Source organism: Octopus bimaculoides, chromosome 7 (assembly GCF_001194135.2).
Source record: "Octopus bimaculoides isolate UCB-OBI-ISO-001 chromosome 7, ASM119413v2, whole genome shotgun sequence".
In the NCBI taxonomy this organism is placed as follows: domain Eukaryota; kingdom Metazoa; phylum Mollusca; class Cephalopoda; order Octopoda; family Octopodidae; genus Octopus; species Octopus bimaculoides.
Window position 1 is genome coordinate 3,253,153 of NC_068987.1, and position 13,848 is coordinate 3,267,000.

A 13,848-nucleotide genomic window follows, 5' to 3' on the forward strand; every position below is an offset into this window, starting at 1 on the left:
CTTTTCTAGTCTAGGCACAAGGCCCAAAATTTGGGGGGGAGAGGGTCAGTTGATTAGATCGATCCGAATATGCAACTGGTACTTAATTAGAGCAAATATGAAAGACTCAACATGACTGAGTGATTAAGAAACTTGCTTTCTAATCAAGTGGTTTTAGGTTCAGTCTTACTGTGCAGCACCTTAGGCAAGTGTCTTTTCTTTTATAACTCTGGGTCAACCAATGCCTTGTGAATGAATTTGGTTCGTAGAAACTGTGTGGAAGCCTGTTATGTATGTGTGTTTGTGTGTATGTATGCATATGTGTGTGTGTGAGCGCGACACCTTGATATGTGAGAATTGTAAACAAGCGTCACCATCATGCAAGCAATGTTCTATGTTTCCAGTCTTCTGTAAAAATCTGTCTAGTGATGGGAAAATATTACCTTATTTGGAAACAGGTAAGGGTTGGTGACAGGATGAGCTAACATTTCACCTTCTGCCTCAGTAAATTCTGTCTGACCCATGGAAATAAGGGAAAATGGACACTGAAACAACGATGATGATGATGATGACTGTGTTATTGTGCAAGAATGTCAGCTACTTACATCATTCAGGATGACAAAACCATAGGTACATTCACCCTTCACAGAATGAGGATGAGACACAACAGCTGCTTCAGCAACGGCACTGTGTTCGGCAATGGCAGCTTCCACTTCTGCGGTGCTTATCAAATGCCCAGAGACATTGACCATGTCATCAATTCGACCAGTGATCCAGATGTAATCGTCTTCATCACGACGTGCACCTAAAAAAAGAAAAAGAAAAATTAAATAAGCAATAAGAAATCACAAAATTAATTCAAGATTATGGAAGGAGGTTGACAAACAGATAAAACTTCAAAACATTGATGGAATTGGCATGGCTGGGTGGATAAGAAGCTTGCTTCCCAATCATGTGGTACTGGGTTCAGTCCCACAGTGCTGCACCTCAGGCAAGTGTTTTCTACTATGGCCCCAAGTAGCCTTGCAAGTGGATTTGGTCGACAGAAACTGAAAGAAAGCCTGTCATATACACACATATATATATATCTGCATGTATGCATGTGTATGTGCATCCATGGGTACCCTTATCATGACATCATGTGATGAGTGCAAATGAACATCAGCATCATCACTATCATTTAATTTCCATTTTCCATGCTGGCATGGGTCGGACTGGGCCCAAGGCGGCGAGCTGGCAGAACCGTTAGCACGCTGGGTGAAATGCTTAGCGGTATTTCATGTCTTTATGTTCTGAGTTCAAATTCTGCCGAGGTCGACTTTGCCTTTCATCCTTTCAGGGTCAATAAATTAAGTACCAGTTGTGTATTGGGGTCGATGTAATCGACTGGCCCCTCTCACCTAAAATATCAGGCCTTGTGCTGAGAGTAGAAAAGGATTTGATGGGCCCAAGGACCACATCGTGCTCCAGTGTCTGTTTGGCATGGTTTCTACAACTGGGTGCCCTTGCTAATACTAAAATATACAAGACCTAATCCCACACTCCGTAGAAACTGAATAAATTGATCTCAGAACTGACTCAAATTCATTATAATAATTCCATTATTAGTGCCTCCCCAAAAACTACATTTTATTTCCCACACAACAATCCTGCACAAAGAGAAAAGAAGTGAATTTATAAATTTATATTTACCGTCTCCTGTACAATAAAATCCGGGAAACTTCTTGAAATATGTCGTTTCAAACCTTTCGTGGTTGCCATAAACTGTTCTCATCATACCAGGCCATGGTTGTTTAAAAACCTAATTAATTAAAGAATAATTATCATTTTTCATTACACCGGTGTTCAATCACACTTTTTCACAAACACTCATCTAATCTTAATATAACGTTTAACCTTTTGCCATTCAGATTCCTTTGTCGATTCTAATGCTTATTTATCCAAATTGTTGTCAATTAATCGTGCATTATCTCACAGCTTCAAGATTTTGATGATGTGATTAATTCTAGGGTGACATTGTGGGGCCTCCCAACTAACTCTGATGGAAATAAAACATTCCCACTTTTTGTGTTCTTGCACCATCATCACCACAACAACAACAGCAAAAACAGAAGTTTAAATCTTAAAAACCATTTCCTTACTAAATAGCCTTCTTCAACTGGTCCTTTTACTTCCTTCCCTTCAGCAGTTAAAATTGCAGGGCGAACTCCAAAGAATGGGAAAGTCTGGAATGAGAAATACGTTTGAAGATGATATATATATATGGCTACATTGTTTATGAATACAGCCAAAAAGGTAAAAAAAAACAAAACTGTATCAGCATTTCTTCTCACAACTGATGACAAACACATTACTTAAACAGAGGAAATGGAGTTATTTCAAATAATTCTATTTAGTTTAAAGAACAACAAGAGTAGACACTGCAACTACTGCTACTTCCACCATTTAGGGTCCATTTTCCATGCTGGCATGAGTTGGATGGTTTGACAGGAACTGGCAAACAAGAGAGTTGCACCAAACTCCAACTGTCTGTTTTGGCATGGCTTCTATGGCTGGAAGCCCTTCCTAACACCAACCACTTTTCACAGTGTATTGAGTGCTTTTCATGTGGCATCAGCACAGGTGTTTTTTTTTACATGGCACAGTATGAAACATAAATTTTAGCTAAAATAATCTCGATATGCCTCAAGATTTCAAATGGGTTTTTTTCTACTAGCAAAATATAATTCTGTCAATGCAATTAACTTAATCAATAAGAGAATAAAGATATTCCATTCTATATTTTTCTGGGATGTTATCAATAGAAACCTGATTATATTTTCTTCTATATCTCACGTTTGTGTTTCTCCTTATAACTAATCTCTCCTTCGTCCTTTAGCCTGAAATTCAGACTGAAAAATGGAACAGCAAGACAATGTAATAATATCAGGTGATATCACCCAGGTTGGATGGCTCAAAAGGAGCTTAGCAGGCGAGAGGACTGCACCAAGCTCCAATGTCTGCTTTGGCATGGTTGTTTCTATGGCAACGATGCCCTTCCTGATATTATACTTACATAAAAGAAGAAAAAAAAACAAAAAACCCAGAGGCTTTTCTTGGAAACTGTTTAATTAAAGAAAGAGAAAATTTTCTGAAAATTTATTTTGCAGCAAAACAAAAAGAAACATTTTTATATAAAAAGTCTTTGCTACAAAACAATTATATAGTTTCCTTAATGAAATTTTACTTACAGCAGATCCTGGCTTTGTAGGAGTTGCCCCAGGTAAAGGAGTTAGCACATGGCCACCCTAGAAATAATATCAAAAGTGAAAAATTATAAATTTTAAAAAATTTAAATGTTTAAACTAATTAGACAATTAAAACTAGCTGTTTTAATTTTATAGTATGGAAAGCAGACGTTAAACAATGATGACGAAATATATATATAAATATTTACTCTACGAGAAGGTAAATTAATTAAAACTAGAAACATTAAGTTAGATTCAGGTCATAAATATGACAATCCGAAGAAAAACCTGCATAACACAAATCAGATTTTAAAACAAATGTCTTCTCACTGTCCGACAAAATATATACTGGGAAAATTTCACTCATTCAATATTTTATTCAGTTTTGTGGGCAAGTAAAATGTTTTGTAAAAGAATATTATGAGGAAGTGTCAGATAAATTGTTTTATGTGTGAAGTATTATGTCACAAGAAAATGTGTAAAGACTTAAGACATCCATGAAAGTATTTGATTAGGCTTTGATATAAGATATTCATTTCCAAACAAAGAAATCTCAATTGAACTTACCGTTTCAGTTTGCCAGAAAGTGTCAACAACAGCACATTTTCCTTTGCCAACCACATTGTGGTACCACAACCAAGCCTCAGGATTGATAGGTTCACCAACACTACCCAGAACCTTCAGGGAACTCACATCATGACTAAAAATAATCAATGAGAAAATATTTGGTTTCACCTTTTTTTTTTTTTTTTTGCAAATTATAGTATTTAGGAGGTTAAAATGAATTAATTAATCAGCTCTTACAATCGTGACTTTCAATAATATTATGACAGAATGTGAACGGATGATATCTTACTTATTAACAAACTCATCTCCATATTTCATCAGACATCTAATAGCAGTGGGAGCAGTGTAGAATTTGGTAACTTTATATTTTTCCACAATCTCCCAGAAACGTCCAGCAGTTGGATAATATGGGACTCCTTCAAACTGTTGAAGAAAAATAAAATGAAAGTGAACAGGGTTACCAGAATAATGAGAAAAGCGAAATAAATCAGTGAAACAAGTGAATGTAATATTTATTGGAGCTGTTTTAACCATTTCATAAGCGTATTTCTAATGAAATATATTGCTTATGTGTTTCATTTAATTCTTAAAATAATTGACCCAACCTGTTTAAAAAGGATTTTGAATATCCAGGGACTAAACATGATCAACAAGTATGACTTCATGTTGAAAATTGTTTAAGAGAACAACAGAAGATAAAATGGCAAAGTAGTTTTGGAAATAAATAAGTTGAGGGATTGCAGCCCCCACTAAAGCAGTATGAAGTACAACGAGGATGGTGCTGACCTGGAATTCATAAACCAAGTCAAAAAGATGACAGAGAAACACCTTCTGTAGAGGTATTGGCATAACTGCAAGAAAGAGGTGAGCACACCTGGAAGGAGAGGTCTTGGATGAAGACATCAAGGGAACGCTTGTTTGTGCCATGCTCGAGAAAGGAGTTAAAAAACAATAAGGGTCAGATACATGAACATCATAATCAACCCCTGGACATGACTGTCTCAAGGCCTGTAACTCAAAGGGGTCAGTTACCCAGTTCCCATGACATAGAAATCATTGAAATCACATCCCCACCCCAGAATGAGGCACCAATCCATTACAGGGGTCACTCATTTACAATTGAGTGGACTGGAACAATGTGAAATGAAGTGTCTTGCTTAAGAGTACAATGCACTGCTCAGTCCAGGAATTGAAACTACTATATTCTGATCACGAGTGCAACACCCTGACCACTTGGCCACACACCTTCATTTATGTTTGATTACTTCTCAATAAAATATATAATTTCGGATCTTCATTAGACAAAGTTCAAGAAACAGATATGTGTGTGTGTGTGTGTGTGTCTATGTCTGTCCGTCTCCATGTGCTGTTTATAAAGAAAATATTAGCTCACAATCACACTTGTTGATCCATTAACCAAGGGTCCATAGCAGACATAACTATGGCCTGTGATCCAGCCAATATCAGCAGTACACCAGAACACATCGTCGTCATGATAGTCAAAGACATACTTGAATGTAGTGTAAGCGTATAACATGTAGCCACCGGTTGTATGGAGGACACCTTTTGGTTTTCCAGTAGATCCACTGAATGAGAAAGTGAAAAAAAATAAACAAGTCATATAACACACACACACACACACATAAATATATCATACTTTTACAAAATGAGGGTTGAAAGTGACTCTGAAATTTTGACCTGCTAGCCTTCATCAGATTGCCTGATGAAGGCTAGCAGCCTGAAATACTTAAGTCATTGTCCCACTTGTCATTATGGTGTGCACAGATATATAGGCAGACAAACACCAGTTGTCAAAAGCAGTGGGGAACAAACACTGATATACACATACATACAACAGGCTTCATTCAGTTTCCTCCGCAAGACACCCGATGAAGGCTGGAGAGTATATCAGCCGAAACGTTGTGTTAACAGTAAACAAGATGAGGACAAATATCCATCAAATGTAAATAACGTACATAATTCCTCATCTCTTAAATATAGAACTGTATAAAATGTTTTCTCTACCTTGTGTATAACATAAAAAGAGGATCTTCAGCATCACACCAGACTGGGGGACATTTCTTTGATTCTTCATCAGTTTTGGTTGACAATAAGTCATGCCACCATTTGTCACGACTACTGTCCCAATTAATCTATTAAAAACAAAACAAAATTGACATTGCAATGCTTCATTTTTTAGAAACAAATATTGAAGTTTTTTTAAAGAAATATACAAACATACATGATCAAATAAATGTATATACAGAGGATGACCATAAAGTCTGGATACAAAGAAATATTAAAATTTCTTGATTTTTCTTCCACAGTTTGAATATGAGTTTTTCTAAAGAAAACCCTGTACCCAGACTTTACAATCTCCCTGTGTGCGTATAAATACATCCATAAATAGCTGACAATTGGACCTTGGTGCAGCTTTCCAGCTGGCTAGCTCCTGTCAAACCATCCAACCCATGCCAGCATGGAAAACAGACATTAAATGATGATGTTGATGATGATTTTGAAGTTTATCTCAACATTTTCTATAGAATCCGGAACCAGCATTGAAAGCTCATTTTTTTGAGCAAAAGACAAAGAAACCAACGTTAACTTACTTTCAGATCATAACACGGCCGTTTCGCAGGAATTTGCTGAGTGCAACTGCTTCCGTTCCTCAACTCATTCGGATTAGGACTCAGGTGACGCACAACGATGCAATGATCAATATTGTAGCCACTATAACAACAAAAACAATCATAGTAAAATGGTGGTGCTTCACAAAAGTATTTTGCAAACAAAATTATACTGGAGACATTTAGAAAACCTGCTGACCAAGGTCTAGACAACAACAATAGACTCACCATTATCAGAATGAAACGTTGCTAAGCATTTTAACCACCAGGCTAATGATTCTACTAGTTTGATGCCTGTGGACAAGATATCTCAAGAACTACTGGATGGATTCGGTTGAAACTTTCAGGGATGTTTGGCCTCGTGACTGGCACAAACTGATTAGATTTGGGATTGATCTGGTACCAGACAAGGATTCTGGATTATATTTCCTCTTTTTCCACTTAATTTTTGAGAGCAGTCGGGTTCATTTTTAGTATTTTCCTCTGTGAGAGCAGTCGAGTTTATTTCAGATATTCTCATTTTAAAAATTATCTCTGGCTAATCGTTGACAGGACATTGGTGTTGCCTTGGTGGAGGTTTGCACTCTGTGAGTGCTCTTGTTATTATTATTATTATTAACGACTATGCTATATCATTCTTTTATTTCTTTTACTCATTCGACTGTGGACATACTGGAGCACTACCTGCATGGATTTTGTCAATAAAAATTGATCTCAGAACTTATTTTTGGAGTCTGCTACTTATTCCGTCAGTGTTAAGTTGTAAGGTTGCAAACAAAGGTGGTTCTCAGTGGTATTTGAACTCAGAACGAAGAGAGGATCCACAATGATTACCACAAAACAATTTATCTGGTGCTCAAACAACTTTGCCAACTGGCTGCCTACACACCCACACACACACACACACAAGATATTTATGAACCTTACTTTTCCTTGCAACGTTTGATGGCCTCATCAGCAATATTCTTCAAGTTTATTAATTTCGTTCCTCTCCACATACCATCTGAAAGCAAACATCTGAGATACTTAAAAACTATTTCACATCATGTCTGTTATATTTTAATAACAATTTACCAAGTTTCAAACAAACCACAATAGAACACATAAATTAATAATGAATATTTCATAATAGTTCTTGTTGGGGCTGAGCACCAATCCTTGGTGAACCCCTACTTGTACTCTGAATTCTTCGCTGTACTCATTGCCAACCCCCACCTTACTGGTAGCATCCTTGTACAGCTCTCATCAACCACTAATTTATCCTTAGTTTCCGTATTTACCACCAGATAAAGGATCAGGGGACCCTATCAAAGGCTTTCTCCAAGTCAACAAAAGCCAAGTACAGAGGTTTATCTTTGGTTATGTATCTCTCCTGCAGCTGCCTTACCAGAAATATAGCATCAGTGGTGCTTCTCCCAGGCACAAAACCAAATTGCATCTCATCTAAGCTAATTCTCTCCCTAATTAGTTGGGCTTTAACTCTCTCCTCAGCTTTCATCACCTGATCCAGCAATTGAATATTTTAATGTTAATAATGGTAAACAATGGCAAGAAGAATGTCAGTGGCTTTATATTGCTGAATATGATTATTTAATGGTCTAATAATAACGTGCGTGGCACAGTGTTTTCTGGACAAATGGCTGGTGTTGAGGATTGTATTTATTAATGAGAAGGTAAACTTGCGGAATAACAGATGTCAAAATCTTAGTATACAAGAATAAGAGATAAAAGTACTTCTGAAAGAATAACAGTACTTCATCTTCATCTACTTGTAGGCTGGAAAGAATGGAAATAGAAATGATTTGATGGATGAACAGAGTATTGTTGAGAGAGAGAGACAAAGAAGACACTGAATTGTAAAAAATGAAAGGATACAACAAGCAATGGAAACTGTGAAAAGAAATGGGATAAAAGAGTTGAGTCATGTACTGAGCAAAGACGAAAGTGGATGAGAGAGGTGATGGCAAGGGACATGGAAGGAAGTGGAGGAAAGGAAGCAAGAGAAAGAATGGCTAAAAGTGGTGAAAGATGAAGCGAAGGCTCCTTGTATTCTGTGTTCAAATCCCACTGAGGTTATTTTGCCTTTTATCTTTCTGGGGCCAATAAAATAAAGCATCAGTCTAGGACAGCAGACATCAAAATTATCTGAATGTCATTCAAGATGTTTTTCAGAATTTGTACCGATGCTTTGCATTTTGAGTTCAAATCCTATTGTGCCCTATTTGAGTGGTAGACTTACCTCATGGCCCAGTTTAATCCTACCAACCCCTGGTCTGGTTTAATGCTACCACTTTGCTCGGTTTAACCCCACCACCAAGTTTAGGGGGCCTTGGGCACATTCAATGGAGGAATTCATTTTATGGCAAGAATTTTGACCAGATCTCTGACTGGAAGATACCTTCTGCCTTGCCCCCTCCCATTCACCTCACAACCCCTGATCAAAATTATGGGCACTACCCTTTCACCAGACTAAGCACTATAGTGCTGTGAAGAACAGTGAAAAGAAAACCAATTATGCTTTTCCCAAGAAGTTATTCAATTCGTTGTTACATCTTTTCATTATTCAGAAAACAAGAATTTTAAATTCCCAGTTTGTGAAGAAAATATTGACAGAGTTATGAGGGAAGAAATTTTTGAACAAGAAGTTGAAGAATGAAAAAAGAAACCCAAAAACCAAAGAAAAGAAAATGAAACGAGTGAAGTGAATAAAGTAACCAGGGAGAAGAAAAATAACAAATACCCCAAAAAACAAAACCCAAACACACAAAAAAATCCAACAAAAAGCACCCGAAGCAAATTTAGGTCAAATTCGAAACAAAATCCAAGTAAATTTAATGAATGATATTGATGAGAAAAAAAAAGAAAAATCAATAATTTCATTTTTAAAAATAGTCTCAATGTAATTTTAGTTTCATATAAAGTGTACAGTTTATTGGAAGGAGATGACTGGATGTTACTGCTTCGGCATTGAATGTTTGGCATGGCTGACTGGATATTGAACCTGTTTAGGTGATAGTAGTTTTTGGCACTGGAGGAGAGCATACACACACACACACACAGAAATATACACATACAGATAACGTGAGAGAGAGACATTACAAGTGATTAACTGAACATGGCTGACACACTTTCCTTCTCTTCATGAAGAGAAAAATGAAGAGACGGATGAATTACTGCGAAGCATTTTGTCAGGTATGCTAACGATTCTGCCAGCTCGCCACCTTATACCCTGCAAATATTCATATCCAGGACCATATGTTCCATGAGAGTTTCCGTATTCTTGGTCTGTGATTTTTGGTTGAACCAAAGGAATCACAAGATGAAAAGATCAATGTTCACAGGAAATATTTTGGGAAAAGATACCAAAATAATCACTAGAATGAACAGCATACAAAGAAGGACAAAACTAAATTCCTTTTGCTCCAATACACAAAAACTTACCATTATGAACTCTGGTAAGACAAAACACATTTTTTTAATAAACCTATTTATTAAGAAATGCATGCACAAAACCACAAGATCTTCCAATTAATGAGAAATAGAAGTGTTAACAAACTAGAAAATGAACCAAATTAATTAGCAGTGATGAGACATTAACAATATTCAACAAATGAAATTCATGCACAAAACACAAAAACAAATTTCAATTAGTAAAACAATTAATTAATCTTTTTGTGATCATATTTCTAATGAAATACACAACCTATTGGTCTCAATTTTGAAAATAATCAAAAGTTAAGGATTTAGTAAAAACAACCTGTTATTTTCATTAAGCTTGAAAACAGACATATTTTAATGAAGGTTTTAAGTTGATGGTTTTAAATCAAGAAGGAATCCACCTATAATTGTCCTTGGTTCTATGGATACAATCTCCTATTTAAAATGATCTAAATTAGAACCTGCTATCAAAATTTCAAACCAATTTTCCTTCTAAATCCCAGTTTAATAATGAACAGAACCGAGGCTGTTTCAGGCAGGTTTAAACCCACCACAGAATTAAATGCTTTGAAACCAACCTGTTTGTTGTTCTTTGATACAAAACAGTCAGTTTTAAAATGTATTTAAATGGAATCCCTTCTCCAAATTTCAGGTAGAATTTAAATCACTTCTTTAACTTTTTAAAAGACATCTCAACGCTTCTAAAAGCAAACTTCGTTTGTTTATTTACGTTTGTCGTAATTTGAATTTAACATATGAGAGCGTCTCATAAAGCGAGATTTATATATCTTAATTTGCAGAGGAATTTGTAGTGGGTAGTTTAGCTTAATCGGTCAAAGCGTCGTGACATGTAATCACGGGGAAGTGAGTTCGTGTCCACAGCTAGCCACCTACACTTTTCTCTGCAAAATAGGGGTAGTTTATCCTGCTCAGGCTATATTATTAGCATTATTCTGCGATTGAGAATTTAAAATCACTTCTTTAACTTTCTAAAAGACATCTCAACGCTTCTAAAAGCAAACTTCGTTTGTTTATTTACATTTGTCGTAATTTGAATTTGACATGTAAATAATTTAAAAAGGAAAGAACTCTCAATGAAGTTTTTTCTTTTTTTTTTTGCAAAACATTGCACAAATCTGTCCTGATGAGGAGGCCTGACAGGAAATAAACACAAATTTATATAAGTTGATGATGATGATGATTTGATTGTAAAAGTTGCCCGGCAACGATGGGCTTTTCAGCCAGTTTTGTATGTGAAATGTAACATGAAAAAAGTTTCTAGGCATACATGCTGTCATTGTGCTGCTCACTGGCCATGTGCACACAGCTGACAATCATTGGAAGGCAGCCTACTGAGAGAATAGGATTTATGCAACATGTGTATCAAGAAAATCTGATAACACATTGTATCTCTCTCTCTCTCTCTCTCTCTCCCTCCCCATACACACACACACACACATACACACAATGGAAAAGGGATTAAAAATTCAGATGAATACTTCATAAGCATTCTGTAGGGAACAAACTTGGCTAAATTGTCCAGTAGAAGCCATTTTAATTTACATAGATCATAAAATTTCTTTCTGCTGCCTGTCCAATATGTAAATCCAAAATTCAGATACCAAATACATTTAGTATAAGATTACAGAGTAAAGAATAGAATTACAAAGAATGGAGAATTATATATTCTTTAATTCACTTATGTGTTTTTCAGATAATCTAGCAAATTAAAAAAATCTGTGATGCAGTAACTATGCATATTAATCAGTCCCATTTCTGATTAACTATGATTCTACAGAGTTCAAGCATCATCCTATCCCTTTCAAAACTACACTGCATGGCTTGGAATAGAAAACGTTTCAAGGGAGATAGAAAGTAGTAAAGTTAAAAATATGTGACCAGTATAAGGCATAAGGGAAGTTATTTTAGCAGATCTGCTTAGGAAGAATATTTATTGGGTCATAGTAGAGATGTAATATATTTTGTTTCTTAAATCATCTGTCAATTTGAAGAATGCTTATGGCAAAAATTCCTACACCGTTTAAATTATTACTGATTAATTCAAATAAACAGAGGAGGTGTGTAGAACCAAGCTGTTCAGTAGAAAATTGTTTAGGCCACAATGGAAATGTCATTTGATCAGTATTAAATCTAAATATAAACTATGAGTAGAAGACAGGAAGAGTTAATGAGAATTCAAACAGAAAATAACTTATATATTATTGACTATAGAAGATATTCAATGTCAAAAGTATTACTTTCCTAAAAAGTGTGGCTGCTAGAAGAAGAATAGCCTGGGCAAAGTTCAGAGAGCTCCTACCTCTGCTGGTAACAAAGGGCCTCTCGCTCAGAATAAAAGGTAGACTGTGTGACTCATGTGTACGAACAGCCATGCTTCATGGCAGTGAAACATGGGCTGTGACTACTGAGGACATGCGTAAGCTCGCAAGGAATGAAGCCAGTATGCTCTGCTGGATGTGTAACGTCAGTGTGCATACTCGACAGAGTGTAAGTGCCTTGAGGGTAAAGTTGGACCTAAGAAGCACCAGATGTGGTGTGCAAGAGAGACGACTGCGCTGGTAGGTCATGTGGTGCGAATGGATGAGGATAGTTGTGTGAAAAGGTGTCACACCCTAGCGGTTGAGGGAACCTGTGGAAGAGGTAGACCCAGGAAGACCTGGGATGAGGTAGTGAAGCACGAACTTCGACCATTAGGCCTCAGCGAAGCAATGACTAGTGACCGAGACCTTTGGAAATATGCTGCGCTTGAGAAGACCTGGCAAGCCAAGTGAGACCATAACCCGTAGCCTATGCCAGGGGCGTAACCAGCCCACTTATGCATATCTTTCCTTCATTGGACACTAAACTCTGCTTGCGAAGACCTGTTGAGGCAAGTAAATTTGAAATCAAATTCGATGACAGCACCGCATGACTGGCACCCGTGCTAGTGGAGCCCTAAGAACACCATCTGAGCGTGATCGTTGCCAGGGCTGCTGACTGGCCCCCGTGCCAGTGACACGTAAAAAGCACCATTCGAGCGTGATTGTTACCAGCCTTATCTTACTGGCACTTGTGCTGGTGGCACGTGAAAAACAACAATCAAGCAAGGTCATTGCCAGTGCCACTGGACTGGCTCCTGTGCAGGTGATACATAAAAAACACCACTTGAGCGTTGCCGTTGGCACGTAAAAGCACCCACTACACTCTCAGAGTGGTTGGCATTAGGAAGGGCATCCAGCTGTAGAAACTCAGTCAAGTCAGATTGGAGCCTGGTGCAGCCTTCTGGCTCGCCAGTCCACAGTCAAACCCATGCCAGCATGGAAAGCGGTGATGATGATGATGATGATATATAGTGTGTGTGTGTGTGTGTGTAGCAGAAGTGGAGTGACATTATTTGAAAGCAATGTAAAGTGCATTGTGACCAGTGAGGTATAGCAATATCTGATATAGTCTGGTTGATCATGTGAGATATATATATATATATACATATCAACAAATGTTGTCCATAAATTGCCAACCAAATGCAAGAGTTTCTTAAGTTCAACCCCCAAGTGCTGCACTCAACTCACCTCACATAATGTTGCTCCCGCTGCTGGTCACACTCTGCTCATCAAGCATGAAAAGTACTTTTTAATTAACGATGTTCCATTTGTTTCTTCATGCATTCACTAACACAGTCTGGTTCCTCTAAACAGAGGGAAATTTATTCCACCTCTTCCTCACCCTCAACCATTTTGTTACCTAGGGACCCCTTTGGTTCCTATTCTACTCGGATGGGCCCTCCTAGCTATTCCATACTTAAAAAAAAAAACCATATTATATTTTTCATCATCGTTTAACATCCACTTTCCATGCTGGTATGGGTTGGATGGTTTGACTGGGGACAGGCAAGCCAGGAGGGTGCACCAGGCTCCAATCTGATCTGGCAAAGTTTCTACAGCTGGTGGATGCCCTTCCTAATGCCAACCACTCTGAGAGTGTAGTGGGTGTGGTATATATATATATAT

General features: G+C 37.2%; 1 protein-coding gene across 2 annotated transcripts in view; it reads right to left on the reverse strand.

The window, feature by feature from the left end:
* Positions 1-13,848, reverse strand: part of LOC106871585 (acetyl-coenzyme A synthetase, cytoplasmic) — a 37,204-nt gene that overhangs the window by 3,030 nt on the left and 20,326 nt on the right. For both annotated transcript variants that reach the window (XM_014918095.2, XM_014918094.2), the window contains exons 5-14: positions 7,331-7,406; positions 6,386-6,506; positions 5,799-5,926; positions 5,167-5,359; positions 4,063-4,196; positions 3,774-3,906; positions 3,210-3,266; positions 2,121-2,204; positions 1,672-1,780; positions 585-784 (exon numbers count right to left, since the gene is read on the reverse strand). In XM_014918095.2, coding sequence (XP_014773581.1) covers positions 585-784; positions 1,672-1,780; positions 2,121-2,204; positions 3,210-3,266; positions 3,774-3,906; positions 4,063-4,196; positions 5,167-5,359; positions 5,799-5,926; positions 6,386-6,506; positions 7,331-7,406 — 1,235 coding nt within the window. The remainder of the gene's footprint in view (positions 1-584; positions 785-1,671; positions 1,781-2,120; positions 2,205-3,209; positions 3,267-3,773; positions 3,907-4,062; positions 4,197-5,166; positions 5,360-5,798; positions 5,927-6,385; positions 6,507-7,330; positions 7,407-13,848) is intronic.